Source organism: Numenius arquata, chromosome 6 (assembly GCF_964106895.1).
Source record: "Numenius arquata chromosome 6, bNumArq3.hap1.1, whole genome shotgun sequence".
Taxonomy (NCBI): Eukaryota; Metazoa; Chordata; class Aves; order Charadriiformes; family Scolopacidae; genus Numenius; species Numenius arquata.
Genome location: NC_133581.1, coordinates 12,127,858 through 12,145,780, shown reverse-complemented (window position 1 = coordinate 12,145,780; position 17,923 = coordinate 12,127,858). Strand labels below are relative to the sequence as shown.

At 42.4% G+C, this 17,923-nt stretch overlaps 1 protein-coding gene across 2 annotated transcripts in view; it reads right to left on the bottom strand.

Annotated features, from left to right (window-relative positions):
* Positions 1–17,923, bottom strand: part of ITPK1 (inositol-tetrakisphosphate 1-kinase) — a 150,080-nt gene that overhangs the window by 103,703 nt on the left and 28,454 nt on the right. For both annotated transcript variants that reach the window (XM_074148670.1, XM_074148671.1), the window contains exon 3: positions 7,156–7,180. In XM_074148670.1, the coding sequence (XP_074004771.1) occupies positions 7,156–7,180 (25 nt within the window). The remainder of the gene's footprint in view (positions 1–7,155; positions 7,181–17,923) is intronic.

Genomic DNA, 17,923 nt, shown 5'->3' with positions numbered 1-17,923 from the left:
TTATTGGAACCCCGTTAGACCTTGTGACATGAATTTGTTGGTTCGACTGGTTCGAAGCGAGCAAGTCTGAGCTATGGTGGATACCAGAGTCACTGCTCCCAAAGAACATCGTTGTCCCTGTGGAACAAAATGCCAGGACTGAAGGCAAGGTCGCGTTGCTGTCACAGGAATGAGTTTGCAGCTCTGCTTGAGCAGGAGAATTGCCGCATTTCACCCCCAGAACAGACAAAGGATAGGAAATTCAGCTGGGAGAGGACACCTCAGAACCAGGGCTACAGGTACAGTCACCCTCCACACTGTATTAAATTAGCTCCTCATCCTTCCTACTCCAAGAAAAAACTTCAGAAGAAAAGGTCAAAGGAGCTACATGCGTATTTGTACTTCAACACAGACTTTGCAGTTTCAGCAAACCACAAATGTGACAGGTTGGTTTTAAAATAAGGCATTTCCTGGGTTACGTGTCTCCAAACATACTGCTTTGATACTGTATCACACCACCTGTATCCAGTGAGAGAAATAATCCTATTTAATGCAGCCCAAAATTAAAGCCTGGTCTTTGTTGACGCATAGGCACCACTGCAGTAATCATGACTAATAAAAGCAATGTCTAATTATCATTTTGTGCAGACTGGGGCTGTATGCTGCAAAATATTCCTAGTCAAAAGAAGGCAAATACAGAGCTTTACTCTGCAGCATTTCTGTCAGGCTCTCATTTTTATCCATATTGTTTCTTGAGGAGGGACTTATAAAGCTTTGCAGTACACGGAAGTACCTGGGAAGACACATGCTGATGACTGAGAGAATATTATATGCAACAATCTTCAGAAATTACGTGTCCCATTAATAGTCCTGTTTTCCTTTACACACTCATCGTACTCTACATCACCACTACTCAGATACCTCAAAGTGACCTAAATGCTATTTCATTAGAAGGAATATTACCTTAATTAGGGAACAGAGGTAGAATTTGAAAGGCAGTTGCCCAAAGGGCCTGCATTAAGTGCCAAAGTGAGGCAACTCCCCACTGCAATCTTAGTCCCATTATAGTTACCAAAACCTTTGGCAGAGGTCCCACAGGGACTTGATTTCCACCTAAGACATCCCATCTCCCAGCCTTTCGCACTGTTAGTAATCACTGCCTCATCACTACATACCAAGGAGTCAGGAGAAGACAAAGGGCCTGGGCAAAGCTGGCTGCATGGGCCAAAGCAGTACAAGCTCAAACCTGACAGCCATTCATTACACATTACTTACAGATTTCTAAATCTTGGTAATTTTTTCACTCACCCAGGTGACTTCTGCAAGTGGCTGCAGAGCCCACAGCTCTCCTGGGCCACTGGGACTCAGAGTCAAAAGAAAGCAGTCAAACCAGTCAGTAAGAGACTCTCTCTGAGCCACAAAGTTTTTTTTGTGGTTCTCTCATTCACTCACCAAGGGTAAAAATAAATCAGCTCTAAATGCATTTTGATTTGTTTGGCTTACTCTGTCTAATTTTTAAAAATAAGTGCTTATTTATTTAATCTGCTTAATCCACATGGTGGAAGCGTTCTGTAGTTTTCTTTTCCTTCCCTCCCCAACAGATGTGTAATTATTCTTCTTCCCCACTGGACCAGAAAGGGCCACGCTGTGCCTAACTGACCAGTCTGCTGATGCAATACATAAAAGCCTGCCAAAACCATCTCTCACCTGTGCTTCATTCCTGCTGGACAATGCTGCTTCTTAGGTACCAAGAAGGTCTCACATAGAGGGATCTCCCCTACTGAGAAGGACCAGAGAGAGGATTCTGCTCGGGATTTGTTCTTCCACAGTCCTGCTGTTTATGGGGTTGAAGCTGATATTATTACAGTTTTGTTGGAAAAACTATGCAGCACACTCTGCAAAGAACCAAAGCTAAGAAGTACAAGGATCTTCTCAAGATTTTAACCAGCAATCCCCCCCCACCTTCAAAGTACCTGACACAATCCAGACTGAGGAAGGCTGGAGGGCTTCTGTCGCGTCATTTCCAAAAATGCACTGAAGGGAAAGCAGACTGCCATTCTCAGGAGAACACGCACTTTACTGAGGGGCTGGCATGCATGTGAAAATAAACTTTCTTCTCCCTATACTAGAAAGCCAACTCTCCAGCATCTCAACAACCCTGCTTGCTTTGGAAGCTTTCCAGTCACATCTTTCTGTATATGCTATCAGATATATATTTTATAAGCTCCTTTTCTCGGTTAGAACACTGTTGTTCCAAGCTTATTCCATTAATACTTCATGTGAAAATAAACCTCTCTCCACATTTCAAGAAAACAACAGTTCCCTGGCAACAATTAGTGGAAACTGTTGTCATTGGTATTTTACTTTGATTGAAGAATTGAAAAGGGGGGGAGGGGGCTCAATTCTCCTTCACAGGCTTCAGTAAACCCACAGCTCAAAGGACAGTTTTCTTCTCTGAAGTAAAAGATTTCAAGTATCTCAATTCCCAGAGTTGGGGGAAAAAGGAAAAACAAACCAGCAGCCGAGACCATTGTAACTACTACAATCAGCTGTTCCACATTGAAAAACATGTTGTCCTCCATATCCCACTGCTATTAAAAAATGTGCAGCTTGAAATACAATGACTAATCCCACTTTTATAGCCAACTGACTAGAACATCTTTCTAGATAAAAGAGAGCATTAGTGTTCATTTGAACCAAAAATACCCACCGAAAATAGGGAATCTTTGCTATTTTAAAATAAAAAAGATGCAAGCAAGAGCTCTAGGAAAGCTTGGGCATGGAAGTGCTTGAAACAACTTTGAAGTCATAAGAAATACGAAGGCTCCAAACTTTGTCACACAAAGACCAAACTGGCAATTTGTCAGAAGCCAAAGGGCTGCAGCTAATTATTCTGGATTTGCATAGCTTGTGAAACAAAAATAAATGCATGTCCCCATCAGAGGTACTTGTGATGATTTCCACTTCACTGCACATGTTTTCAATCTTACATTCTTCAAACTAAGCCAAACAGATTTTTCCTGAAAAACAAGGTAGATGGAGATGTTCTCTCTTTCCCTTGCCAGCATACGAAGTCATAAGAAACTGTATACTTTACTGTCCAAAGAAGAACCAACATCTTTCAATTTTAAATCTGGCCCTATGCTAATTTTGGGGATGGAAGGGTGAAACTGAACAAACCCAAGCTTTAATTACAAAAGATTGGAAACAGCTTAACCTTTTAGAAACCACCCAAAATCCTTCTTTGCTAGACTTCATTATTAAAAAGTAGATTATTTTTTATTGCATATGTCTCATCAGACAACCACCGCGTAACTTCAGAGGCAATCTGTCCCTTGAAATGGTGATTGAAGAAATTATTAAGAAATGCTTCAATGTAAGCATTTACTGGCATGTCACTCGAATGCCAGTGCAAGAACTGCTCAGCCTCAGCCTTGCCAGCTGCTGCCTGTAGGCCACAGCAGATGGGCTTCAGTCATGTTTGTCACCTGTTCAGAGCATCCTCTGGCCACCAGCTGAAGCCACTCCAGCTGAGCAGGCAGCTGCAAGAGGCTGGAAGAGCTGGCAAGAAAAAAAAGGAGAGGATGACAGAGAGCAACTCGGACACAGAGAAAGGCAGCTCTGACTGGCCTGCCTCTTTGCCTCCCTGTAAGGGGAGGTATGTAACAGCCACAGGAACAGCCTTCAGATTAAATGGAGCTGAATCAGTGCTGTCTTTCACTGGAAGAAAGCCAGCAACACCAGGTCTGCTCACCACCTTCATCTGCTCTTCCCTTCCCGTGGTGCCTCGCAAAACAGCACGGGGAAGCCCTGACACTGGGCACCCCACAGCCCTGCTGAGAAAGGAGCTCCTGCCCTGCACAGCTCCCAACAGCGCTGGGGCTGCTACAGCAACACCTTTCCTGTAGGAGCTTGGACACATCCTTCAGCCTCCCCTCCTGCAAAACTGGAACAAGAGCACTTCCTCACCTCACAAACCAGTAAGCACCTTAATTCAAAAAGCACCCTGATACTGAGGTATTAAGCAAATGACCTGCCACAAGGTAAGAGATATAGCACAGTATTCTGAGAAGAGCCTGTATTTAAAAGCCAAGAGGACATTTGGGTTTTTTCTTGCAGTATAGGTTTGTAGCTGCCGCACTGACTTGGATTTAAGCTGCAGAAAGCAAATCCAGATCCAAAACACTGCCATATCTTAAAGATGCTGGTACTCAGAGTTCTGCCACTGCTCACTGGAAAAATAGAAATGAGCTAACCTGCTCATGCTCCCAAATGTTTGGGTGCAGGCTCAGACTCATACTGTCTTTGGAAAATTCATAACATTGAAAGCTTTTTATTTAATTCATCTACTGTACTATCTTTCAAACCAGAGAGCTTGATGGATGCTACTCAATTATATTATATAAGGTCATACATTTCAGCTCCTATGCATTGAGCTCACAGTGAATTCTCATTATCTTAAATTTAATCAGTATTTCTAAAAAAACCCCAATTACTTATCACCGCACAAGTTGAGAGATTCCTTCTTTGTTTTCAATGTGATGCTTGAATAATGTCTTATTGCTGGATAAAGGAGCATGCCTGCTTAGCATCCCACTGCCAGTCCTATTCTTCCATTATTTCTCCTCAGAGGATGTGAATGTTTCCACACTTAATATAAATAGAAAGCTGGAACCACTCCTTCTGCTGTAACTGAAAGTCTGAGACAGGACAAAACACAGAACTTGAACACAAGTCACAGAATGTTAATTGCTGTTTAGCAGCAGCTTGCTGATAATCTGTACAGCACAATTAGCATTAAGAAAGCAAAATGAGAGGATTTCATCAGCCTAGGTAAAGAATAGAGGACCATCCTAATTCCTCACTGCAGAAAGGAAACAGAAATCACACAGGTGCTTATTTGAAGACTTCAAAGTCTTCCCCTTAGTAGTAGGAAATTCTTTCCTGCTCCTGTGAAGCATCTTTGGAAAAGAATAATCTGATGTCTGTTCACAGAAGTCAGCACATACCAGCCCATCGTGCTTTGCTCTCTGGAAGCCAGTAACTGAACCTTACTTTCCAACTGACTACCTATTACTGGAAAGCACATCTACATTCAGAAAATTTTTGAATTTATATAAAGAAGAAAATAGATAAACAGCCTTAAACAGCCTGTGTGGTTTTATGTTCTGAGTTACTTGTCTATTGTCAGGTGTAAGAGCTGGTTTCTCTTGAACAGGATAGGTTCTTTAAAGGAGGAGAACAGGAAACAAATCAAACAAGTGCTGCTGCTTAACACAGGGAAACAATATTCCCTCTGTCAAATAAACTATGTCCAGCAGATTGACACAAGACATCCTCCATCTAGAAGCAGGGCTAGTGAGACAGATCTCTCAAAGTGACTCAAGCGAAGCTTCCTAGTGATGCTGGATGGAAAAAGAGCCCATTTCTGACACATTCCCTACTGGTTACAAGCACGTGCATCAGGATATATGAAGCAACATACAAGTGATAGGCGAGGGGTGATCACACACAGCCACCCATCCCACTGTAGCAGAGCAGCAGGCATCAGCGTTCGAGGTGTGCCTCTGGGGCACAAATTCCCAGAGTAGGTTAGTCTGACAACTATGCTGTGAAATTTGAGACCATGAAGTAATACAAAGTCCTGTCTAGTTCTGTCCAAATGTTTCCCAAAGCGCTCTTCCAGTAAAGAAATCCTTTCCAATCATTTTGTGTCTATCCGACGATTAGCCATTAAGCTACACAAACATCAGAAGACTACCAGGCAACCTGTGGAACGACAGCAACTTCAATCCACAAGATAAAATGGGGTTTGCCCGCTGTTCAGCTAATCTGTGCATCACTGAATTCATCTCATGTAAGCATCTTGCTGCTCCAACGTACAGTGAAGGTGCAAGGCACATGTAACAAATGCAGACATTGGATTCTAATACACTGGAACAACAGTGTCCCCTAGACAGTGACACAAATAGAGGCTAGCTTTCTCCCTCTGCTGCTTGTGAAGTTGTGCTTCGCAAATGCTGGTTTGTATTTATCAATCTCGAGATGTTCCTGTCACAACTGACAAAAGAAGCTGCTCCTTAACTCTGAGCAATAGGAGGTACAAGTAAGGAAGATGATGCTATAATGGTGAAAGGTTAAATGCAACTAGTAAAGTATATGCCCTTCTTCCTTGTAATACCATGCAGTTCTGAAACAAGCACACATACCTGAAAGACATACTCTCCAGTTTAACTAGCAATGAGAATTTTTTTAAGCCTTTTCTGGTAGTGAATTCTTTAAATAAATTGAAAAATCAGGCCACGTTATTTTTTTTTTTTAAAAGTGCTTTTCCCCTACTCCCTGCTGGTGCTGAGAAGCACCTTTCACATGGACTTAAGAGCAGCCTCAGTTATGAGTGGCTAACACCCAGCTTTCCTCCTCTGTCCTCTCTATTGAGGCAGTTTCATCTCTGTTACTGAGATACAAGAAAACAAGTGTGAGGGACACGATGACCACCTCAGAGTGCAAAACAAGCACTAGGTAAGCATCAGAAAGAGTGAAACTTATGACACACAGCTCTTCTAAGTACACAAAATAAGCCAGAAGGAAAGAGCATGCTTTCCCTTTGATCTTTTAGGGCTATAGTGCTCTGTGTTACAGCTGTCACGGTAACATAATTCCTTTCCCAAGTTGCCATCATTCTTTAAGTAACATCTTGTGTGAAATACGACCATTCAAGACCTGGGAAAGAACAAATGTAGCCAACACCTGAACTTATCCGCAGATGGGCTGTAACTCAAAGGCACTTTATTATCATTTCTCTGCTCACCAGGTTACAAGAACATTCCTTCTCCTGTTAAACCTGACTGTCCGTGAATGCAATAAACACAGAGTAACGTTGCCTAATCAACTATCAGGTCTTATTAATTAACAGACACAAGAAAAGCCTAACTGCATTCCCACTTTCACCAGGGCACCAGCTGAGTTAAGGCTGGATGGGCTCAACACATGCTTCACGAAAGGGGGATCCTATTTTTCCACGAATAGTATACATAGCAGAGAACAGAATGGAAAAGAAAGAAAAATAATTAAGCCTAGGTCATGCTGACATCTAAATGTCAGCATTTAAAATCAGTAAACCTTCTTTATAAGAATATAAAGAGGAAAAATAAATCAAATACAGTTTTTACTCACCTGTACTACTTCTACTCCTCTTTTCCTGGAAAAGAAAAAAAAAAAAAAAAAAGGAATAGTTAATGTTGGAAATGTGGGCAATGTGAAAACAAACACTAATGGAAAAGGGTTATTTCATACTAGAATGCAAACAAGTGTGACAATTGCATCACAGCACATTCCATATGCTTGCTAGATCTTTGATTTTGATCCAAAGATACATGTATAAACGTCAGGGAGAATGAACACAGCACCTTGCATCCATTTATCCTCTTATTTACAGCCTTGTTCTACCCCCATCACCTGAGCACACAGAACGCGTCCCAGAGCTACACACACACTGACTTGCATCAGTTGTTCTCTGCTTGAAACTCTCGCCAAGAAACTTTTAAGGTGTCCCATGGCTTGCCTCCATCGCAAGCACAAAGATGCCCATGCAGGCTCCACAGACCAGCCCTGCGAACCAAGCAGGGAAGGGGACAAAGGAAGGGGACAGGCAGAGGTCAGGTCCGGAACAGAGAGACTGCCCTGCAGCTGGAGCACCCTGATCAGACGTGTCATCCTGCTCCAACTCCATCACAGATACATCCCCATAGATCCACTGCTCAAGACAGACAATCCGTTCTGGAAGCAGTGCCTCAAAACCACAATTATTTGAAACTCCAGCTGGTGATTGGTACTGCACTATGTCAGATGGACCTAGCTGTGCTGGCTTCAGCAGAGGCAACAACCCCTACATCATGTAGCTGTGCCCAAAGAAAAGCTAATAAATTATACAAGCAAACATGTACAGATTCAACCCCATAATGCCAGTATTCTCCACTGTCCCAGCTGGAGCAAGCATCACGCCACAGGCTGGGATGGGACTCTGTGCATTCATCTGCCCCTGGTGCTGTGGTTCCCTTTGGGCAGAAAGGGACATGCACCCAGGTACGTGACCAAGGAAGCCAGCACAGTGTGCTGTGACAACCCGTTCTAGACAGCTGGCAGTCTGGGTGCAGGGACACCAGAGAGTGCAATGCCCCATGGTTCAGACATGCCCTTGGACTTCAGTTCGCAGACTTGCAGTCAGTCTGGCTCCTGCAGGAGCAGAGTTCAGAGACTTGGGGTTTGTCAGAAAGGCCCAAGCCTCTGAACGCTGCCTTAGCCATACGGGGACTCGTTCTAGTGATCCCAAAACACCAGGGATAAGAGACTGGAGAGGTCTACTAATTTGACACCAAAATGTTGAGAACCGCAATTGGTTGAGCCAATTTAGGCAGAGCTGTAGAAATGACCATCTACTCTGCTGGTATGAGAGTTAAGATTTGGGTACACGCAGCCAGACAGCACTGGTCACTGAATCTGACAAGTTATCAAGCAAAACAAACCACTTCTGCTCTAGTCTTGAGAGCAGAACTGAACCCCTGGCACAAAGCCCAGCCATCCCAGCCCCATGCCACCCTCCCAACATATGCAGGCTACTTACAATACGTTAGAACCTTCTCCTTACTTTGAAGACATAGGAAATTTAACTTCAAAATCAAAAGCCTCAGTAAGCACAAGATGGGAATCTCTCTTCCTCGTTCCCACTAACCTCATCTGTGAAAATCAAAGACCCTTTTTGGGGAGGTCACGGAGCAGGACTGCCTAACTCTGCCCTCAATGCTTTTCTATCTAAGAGCGTCTGTGGTGGTGTCCGTAGTCGCAACTGCTGCACACTGCTGAATACACAATGGCTGTTCCAGTTTTCCACCCAATACAGTAAGTCTTTCTTTTGGGAGGCCATTACAAAGATGCCCAAAGGGACAGACGATCAATCAGCATCTCTGACACAAATTGTGGACACTTCTTCCACTTTACCAGTCTGGAGTTTCTCTGGCCTAGAAGCACAGCCACAACAGAGAGCTTGTCATTGCTCAGCAAGGAAATTAAAAAGAAAATGAAACCAAGCACCTCTTGCAAAGAATTTCAAAGCCCTCTTGCAGATAACAGTAGCCTCTAAGTGGTGGGTGATTAATATACTGCCATTACGGGGTGGGAAGCTTTGCTGCAGACCATCACCTGAGGCTGGCCAGATGCGTTCCAATTTTGCTTTGAGAAGAAAATATGAATCTCGTAGAGAAAGAGTTAATACCCAAATTGTTGAAACCATGATTTTCACACAGCTAAGCAAGATAAATAAGAAATATTAGGTGGGGAATGCTTTTTTGTAACTTAGGGCAGCAGCCTACTCAGAAGCATTCCAAGTATTTTAAGCTAAAACTTGAAACAACCAAACTAGCCACATTTTTGCTGTGTCTGCCCTGGAGTAAACAGAACAACACAAAACTGCCATTGAAATACACCAGGCTTCAGACAGGACTGCTCCAGAGCCCCTGGAAGAATAGAGGCTGATGGCAAAGGCTGCATTTCTTGCCATGCCTGCATACACACTGAATAGGCTTTGTTCTAGTTTGAAGAAGAAAAATACTTGCAAGCTGGATGCCAAACACACTTGAGAAAAAATCAGTCCAAAGGTTTTCTATAATCCCCCCAAAATGGACTTTGTAAATTTCCTGGGACTCTACTGAAACCGACTGTACTGCCTCAGCAGAAGGGAAGAAGCCAGACCAGTGCATAAGCAGGGAGAGAAGTGGTGTCTGCTGTTGGGTGTAATGTCACACACGCTTAAAAAGGTACAGTAAGGAGGAAGCGATTACCATGGTTGGCTTGTAGCGCTGGGTCTTCCCCTTTTTCAGAAGGGGGGGGTGGGTTGGTCCCTCTTGGTTACCTGAGTCATGGGAACTCTTTATACTTAAGCCCAGGGGTCCAGAAACCATAAAAGCAGGCCTATTTTGAGGATTAGTTAATTTGGGAAAAATCCTCTACCAAAATAGCTTTTCTTGAAAAGAAGTTATTTTAAAAACAAAAGGTATCCAAACAACCAGGATGTCAAGCAACAACGCACCTCAGTTCTGGCATTAGCTGGTTCTCCACCTCCAAGATTTCCTAAGACAGTGATCCCTGGCTTTTTAGCCGGGCAGGTCAGAGCTGCAGGCTCAGGGCAGGAAGACATCCCTTACGCAAGCAAGCACGCAACACCATCTAACCACCCCAACTGCCTCACCTCACAGGGGAAAGGGCTGAGGGACAGGCACGGAGAGAAAGCTGATCCTACACACAAGAAACTCTAGGACCCTCAAAAAATAAGCAAACAGAGAGAACAAAGCAGGCTGTGGGCCACAAGCAATTCCCCAACAAGGGGCTGTCCGTGCAGGACACTCAATGGAGACAAGACGGTTGCTGAATTAACTGCTCTGGGAGTCTGAGAGAGCCATGGACCAGCCACCACTTCTTCCTACAGTGCTTAAAGAGCTAGTAAGAAAAATACAACCTACAGACTCAGTGTAGGTTCTTTTGGGCTGTTTCATTAGCAGAGGACAGGCCTTTTGTTAAGCTATGCTGAAACATGCACCACAGATGCACTTAACACACAGAGGATACTACAACAAACTCCCCTCCCAATGCAGACCACAGATGCTTACGTGGGTAGGGGACCGTGGCTCAGACACAAACAGGGAACTGCAAAATCTTCAGACAAGCCAGACAGTTAAGAAAAACTGAGGGATACGAGAACCTGTCCAGGCTAGGCAGAATGCTTCCAGAGGTACCAATGCCTACATCAAAGGTGCTGTCTCCCATGGGGGGCTATTTCACTTGGAGTACTGACCACTGCTCTTGTGTCCCTCATGGTGTTGTACGTGACCCTTCTTTCTTCCCATGTAGCTTGAAATTGAGTCACAGTCTACTAGAGGAAGTAGTCACAGTCTACTACAGGCCATTCCCAGCTGGCCTGACTGCCTCCTGATATTGGCAATAGACTACACAAAACCAACAGCAAGTCTCTTTCTCTGAGGGGAAAACAAATATCATAATTAGCTGTATTTCCCTTCTCCCTCCAAAGAGGCAACACAACTGGGTCAAAGAGAGACTGGATCTGCCTGCTTCCATTGAACAGATGTTTGAAAAGTGGTCAGTTCTAAACTATATTCCCAGAAGTCACTATTTTTAAAATACATTTCATTCCAAAGATCATCTAGACAGGGATCTTGTATTCCAATCATCAGCCCGGGGGAAAAAAGAAAAAAAAGAAAAAAAAGAATTATTAGCAAATGCTAGAAAACCTCTGGGAGAAAAGAGAAGGTGGAAAAGTGTTTGAAGGTGATATAACTAAACATAGAATCATAAAATGGTTAGAGTTGGAAGGGACCTTAAAGATCATCGAGTTCTAACCCCCCTGCCATCGGCAGGGACACCTCCCACCAGATCAGGTTGCTCAAAGCCCCATCCAGCCTGGTCCTGAACACTTCCAGCGATGGGGCATCCACAACTTCTCTGGGCAACCTGTTCCAGTGTCTCACCACCCTTATGGTAAATAATTTCATTCTAGTATCTAATCTAAATCTCCCTTCTTTCAATTTAAAACCATTACCTCTCATCCTATCTAACATCTAACAGCAAGGCTTCAATGTCTTCAGCTGCCATGGTCTGCCTAAAGCTATGGAAACCTACTCAGGCACAGCACAAATTACTGACTGGTGCTTTGCGTGTTCCCTTCCTTCAGCACACAGCTCTGCAAAAAAACACACTGTAACATTTAAAGGAAAAACAAAAACATTTAAGTAACAGCTGCATTAGCCTGCAATACCAAATAAAACCCAGAAGCCTGTTATGACTTACCAGTTCTATACTTGAAACCAGTAAACAACTCTACTAGTTAATGCAAGCCTCACCATATGCAATAGTGATTAAAATAATTACCATGCAAGTTGACTTCATGTTTAAGTTACAATGATGTATGGATTTAGAGAAGAATTCAATATCAAGTTACTAAAAGTACACAAATCGGTGTTTTGGAATTGATGTTTTACCACAGCCTCAAACTATGTACAACAGTTGGCTTTTGGGGTTGGGTTTGTTGGGTTTTTTTTAACATCCAAAGTAAACAGTTTGGTCTAATATCCCCACAGCATCTAGGACCTCAACATTATAGTGAATGACAATTAAAAGAGAAAATGACTACCAGGTCACATATCATAGCCATGGTTAAATTTAGTCACATATTTTTGCTGTCTGGTCTGAGTGACAGATTGAAAAATGCCAAACCGAATTTACTACATCAAAAGTAAAAGGCAATCTTCATATCCATTTTAATAGCCTAAGAAGTTATTAGTGCATGCAGTGAAGTTCATTTTCTCAGATAGGAGAAATTTCCAAATGTAAAAATTTCCAAAATTTCCCATGTAAAAAGTGGCAAATAATAATAATGTATTACTTTGACATAAAAAAAAAAAAAGGCATTTTCTAGAAAAGCAATACACTGGCATCAAAGGGAGTTCTATAAATATTAAATGTATCAAGGCAAAAACCTGCAGCCATTAAGACTTTCCACCACACTGAAATTATCAGACACAGAGGAAGGCACCAGGCAAGCAATACCAAAGCAAAGGATGAAAACCAGCCAGTGCTGGCCATCTGCAACCTCCCGGACAGGCTGTCTCTCCTCCTGGCACAAAGGCAAGCTCTGCTCATTTGCCTTAGTTTTTCCATCAGCAGAATACCCTGCATTTCTGTTACTAAATATTTGTGAGGATGCTTTTATTGCTTTTCATCACTGAGGGACTCCACCTTACTGCCTTTTAGTAACCAGGTGGGAACCCCAGCATGGGGGTCCCTGGCTTGCAGCTGCAGCCACCAGTGCACACTGACGCTAAGTGAGGGCATCAGAAAAGCGGCAAGACTCAGCTGTAATGTGGGGATTTTTTGTGGTTTGTTTTTTTGCACGCAGACTATCAAGCAGGCAATTAAACAGAGTTAATTGTACCAATTTAGATCCAACTGTTCTTACCCTTCAGCAAGGTTTTCCCCTTCAGTAATCAGTATTTTGGAAAGATTTATGACTGAAATGGATTGAAAGTTGGCATTTGGGGAAGGGAGTCTTCAATTTTCTCATTCTGTAAAGCATCATAGACCCAAAAAGGAAATAAAGTGACAAGACTTCAGGCTGTCACAGAGGACCTTTTAAGTAGGAAAAAATAATCACAGAAGGTAGCCACATTTGTGCACGTCTTCCTTGTTTTATAAACAGCGAATGGTCCCAGCAATAGGAGCCCTCATACATCAGACACTACAACACCGTAAGTGATTTTCACACCACCACCCCATTCACACATGACATTTGGTAGAACCACCTGATATTCTCCACATCTTCAAAGCATTGTATCATTCCATTTACAGCTATAAAAGTGCTTCTAAAGAGTGCTGTTATCAAAACAAAGCACCCTGAAAGGGACTAGAAAAGAAGAGGATCTCTGTTAGGGCAGCAGCAGCATCACTCTGGTATTCACCTGCGGCACCACAATGCTTCCACATGCCACAAATTCCCACCACAACACACGCAAACATTCACCAGCATCTCACAGCAAAGATGTGGCCAGAAACCCACAACCTCTTATTCCTGCAAGAGCAAGGACAAAGTGAAGCATCCAACATCACGACTTCAGAGGTTCAAGCGGCAGGGAGGAAAAATCCAAAGAAAGAAACCGGACACTGTAAGCAGTAACTAGAGAAAATAAACTGCCTTTAGTCACTAAATATTAAGAAAAAGTTTCGTTAATGGTTTAGTGAAACATTACAGAGCTACTAATTTCAGCATTAAAAAGCAGGTATTGCAGAAGTAAAATCCTTATATCCCAAGTTATAAAAGCCATAAAGTCAGTAAATACAAACTCAAAATGATCTGTTTTCTTTTTAAACTAGGCATTTAAGACGGATCAGTGCTGCTGAGCTCTGCCAGACTTTTTTCTTGGAACTAGTGACCCCAGGTTCTGGGAGCCCATACTTGCTGCTTTCCCAGCACGGACATAAAACCTTTAACCACAGTCTTTTGAGAAAAAAAACCTTAAGAGCCATCAGTGGGGAGAAGGAATGATTAACAGCTGCACAGAAAAATTATTAAAGGCAATGAGTTATTCGTCCTACCAGGCATTCAGAGACATATTTAGTACCTGATGACAATTATAAGCAATTGGGCAGGGTTCAGCCTTCAGCCATAGGCTTACACCACCAGACATTATCAGATCCAGCTCCCAGCTATGGCATGCAGCCACACCATGTGATCTCTTTATAAACTTATTAAAAACCATCTTCAAACCAAGCTGTTTTGGCACTGTATCTTTCATTACAAGACATTAATTTCCCAAAGGTCAGAGTCCTTCAAATTTGCAGGCTGAATTGTTCCAGCATTATCCTTTGGCTTCAATTAAACTGCTTGCTTCCTTAAGCGCTGCAAAGAGCATGCGTGTCCTCTCTGCTCCCAGCTCCCTTTGTCTCCCCACGACCCTGGTCACCCCAGTGTTAATATGACCCTTTGCAATAAGCAAACACATGACCCATCCCTTTCAAAATTCTTTCTAGGGTCACGAGGCACCGGTGATGACTGAGAGAGACCTGAGAAGAGGCAGCAGAATCATGACGTAGAAGACAGTATCCCTTCCGGGGACAGATATGGTATTTATCTTTTTTTATATCTACATTAAACTCTTACTGCAGAAGCTATTAGAGACTTCTAGAAACATATGAACAAACAGAATGAACAATAACCTCACACTAACAGGTTTATAATCTGAAGGATGCTTAATATTGCATACCTGCTCTCCAGTGCCATGATACATTCAATTAGCTGCCACACTGAGGCAGAAGTTTTCTGCAGGTGTTGATAAATCTTCTTGGTGCTATAACTCTAAAACACTTAAATAGTTTACTCTCTGAAATAGAGCTTCTAAAGTGTTTTTTTTTTTTATATTATTCTTAGCAATTCTCCTCCCATATTAATTTAAGACAGCTGTTAGAAATTAGTGTCTTATTCTCCTAAATCACAGAATAAGTCACTAGTCAGGAAAAAAGATTCTAAAACCTTCCATTTTTCATTGCCAGCAGAACCCAAGAAATCAGGTATGCAGATTTTCTTCTTCATCAAGGCAATCTTCATGCAACTTGGGCAAGAAGGGCAATCAATCACCTATTCATTAAGAGGTACATTAGTTAGCAGATTGGTATTTTGTTTACTTCTGACTTTCCAGATATTGCCAAATTGCAGGAAAAACTATAACCCACTTCTTAACATCTCTTCTGCTGAAGTAGGAAGGCAGATAATAGCGTCTCCTCAACTCCTCCAGTACTAAATTGGAACATAAGGCAAATAAAACCATACTGAAAGACTTGCCATGAAGTTACTTACACTGAAGCTGAAAGGACAACTCGCATCGACTCAATGGATGAACATTTAATCAGTGTCATTTCTGGATAATACTGCTAGAACTGCTCCAGCCTGAAAGCTAATGAGGAATGGATACTTCTACTTCTCCCCTGTGCCAACAGTGGAGCCAATAAGCAGATAGTATTTTTCAGTTTTCCAGGGTCCTCACCTTTTTCATTTCAAAGACGACAACACCCTATGCGCTCAAAAAGCACAATGTAACATTCAGCAACTGTGCGAAATGGCATTAGAAAGGGCTGCCAAAAAACCACCATTTTAAGAAAGTTAACAACAAATTTGGATGGTCACTCACAAAGAGTCACATGAAATAAAGAGTACTAAACGTAAAGAAACACACAGTGACCCTGCTGGCAGTTAACTGGAGGTATTTACTGTCAGGAAATACCCTGAAGCTCCTGTGGCTGCAGCTAATAGACTACTTACGCCAAAGCTCCTAAGAGGACTTAATGGACTTACTCCACTACAAAAGTGCTGTAACCTTAAAGTGGAGGGCTGCAGATTCAGTTCGGCTTCAAGTTTCTCCCCTGTGAAGCATCACCATCTTGGGAATTTCCTTGTCATGGAAGGGAGAGCTGGCAGCGCACAAACGGTGCAATGACAGACTGACACAGCTTTACGTTATACTGCGTGCCAACTGCATTTGGATGCCCTCAGTATGCTTTGTCCAGCGAGAAGCAGAATTCCTCCTACCTGTGCACAGGTCTTTCTAACTTTATACTCAGTTCTCAAACCAAACTAGCTAATAGTATTACTCAAATGCCTATTCTCTCAGACTGAGATACCATTGCACCTAAAGTCAGTTAGACTCCTCCAAACTCTACCTATAATTATGGTTGGCCTCTGCATTGCTTCTGAGCAGCATCAACTCTTGAACAGTGAGGTTTACCTGTAAATTCTGGAGCTGCATCAGACAAGACAATCCAGCTTCCTGCCTCTCTGCCTCCTTTCAAAGGCCACATCTTTTGCAACAGGAACTAAGACTTAACAAGTGCTGAAGCAATGCACAGAGAGTCGAATCAACACATACATCTATGCTTCTGCCTACCTACCGATAAATCTATCTAGAAACTGGAACCTCACCTAGCCTTAAACTCCTCAGCTCAGGTACTAAGAGCTATTTTATCGTGGCAGCACACAGCTTAGTGCAGACTGCAGTTCTCACTGAGGATGTAGCCAGCTTCTGGGTTTTGCAGCCAAACTTTATTTTTCACTCTTGAAATCCCCTGAACTGGCTTGTTTAAAGCTATCTCACTTATCTTCTTGAACTACCGTCAAAGCTAGACAGAACTGTAGGCCCATTCTGCCCGGAAAAGATAAACAGGATGAGAAGGGCAGAGCAGGGGTAAGAAGAGAAGAGATCTTTTTGTTCCAGCATAGGGCAGGGCTGTTGAAGCAAGTGGGGAAAAATCTGGTCCACCCCACATCTGTACTGGAAGGCCAACATAATCAGGTTGCCCTTACAGATATCCATGTAGGAGGAGAGCAGCTCTCAGAAATAAAAGATTTAAGCCAGATGCAAGCAAGCTTTGGTTTATTCTCAGGCTTCCTTTAGGCTCCAGCCTCACTGTTCATTGTGACCCAGCATAAAGTTACTTACTGTTCAAGATATGTTTTAATTTTTAACTTATGTACACCAAGGTTAGTAAAACCTGCATACATATTTTATAAAGAGCTTTCTCTCAGAACTGTAACTACCAATGTCCCCTTATTAAAATAGATACCTCCCATGTTTTGGTTAATCAAATATACTGAAAGTTTCTGGGGCTTTTGTAAGACAAGGTGAGTTTTACACAGGGACAGCATCCATTTTTCCCTTATTTGAACAATACAGAATCACAACGTACATTAAGACATCCAGAAAGGTGTTTCATTAGTGGTTTTAGACTTAAGCACTATCAACCAGATTTAGGTATCAAATGATTCTTCTCTATTATTGCTGATAAACTGTCTGAATCGCCAAAATTGGTTTACCAGTATTAACGCAAACAGCGTACTGTTATCAGCTACCAAGCAAGGTCAAAGAAACATTACAGGGATTTGGGCTGATAATATAAATCTAGCTATATTTACCTATCTATATATCTCACTATATCTTATCTAGAGAGAGAGAGGGATCTTCAGATTAAACATATTTACGTCACATATAAGCCTACCCAATACCTCCCTGTTCTATTTGGACAGGGAGAATTCAGATTCAAGAAGTACAACACATCAGCTAAGCTAACCCACAATGTGCGTAACTATTGACAGCAACAGTCTTTTTTTTGGAAGAGGAAAGCAAAAGAACAGAAAAGACGATAAAAAGTGAACAGGTTTAGTCTATCAAGCTCACATATGAATTTTGAGTGCCCAACCTATCTTAGCATACAGTAAGCAGACTTTCTGAAAGTGCCTGGTAACTGCCCCCTGAGAATCTGACCCCTTAAGGACTTCTCTTAGTTTTAGGTATCTGCCATAATCACTGTTAACAATCTCATTGGAGCTTGCTAC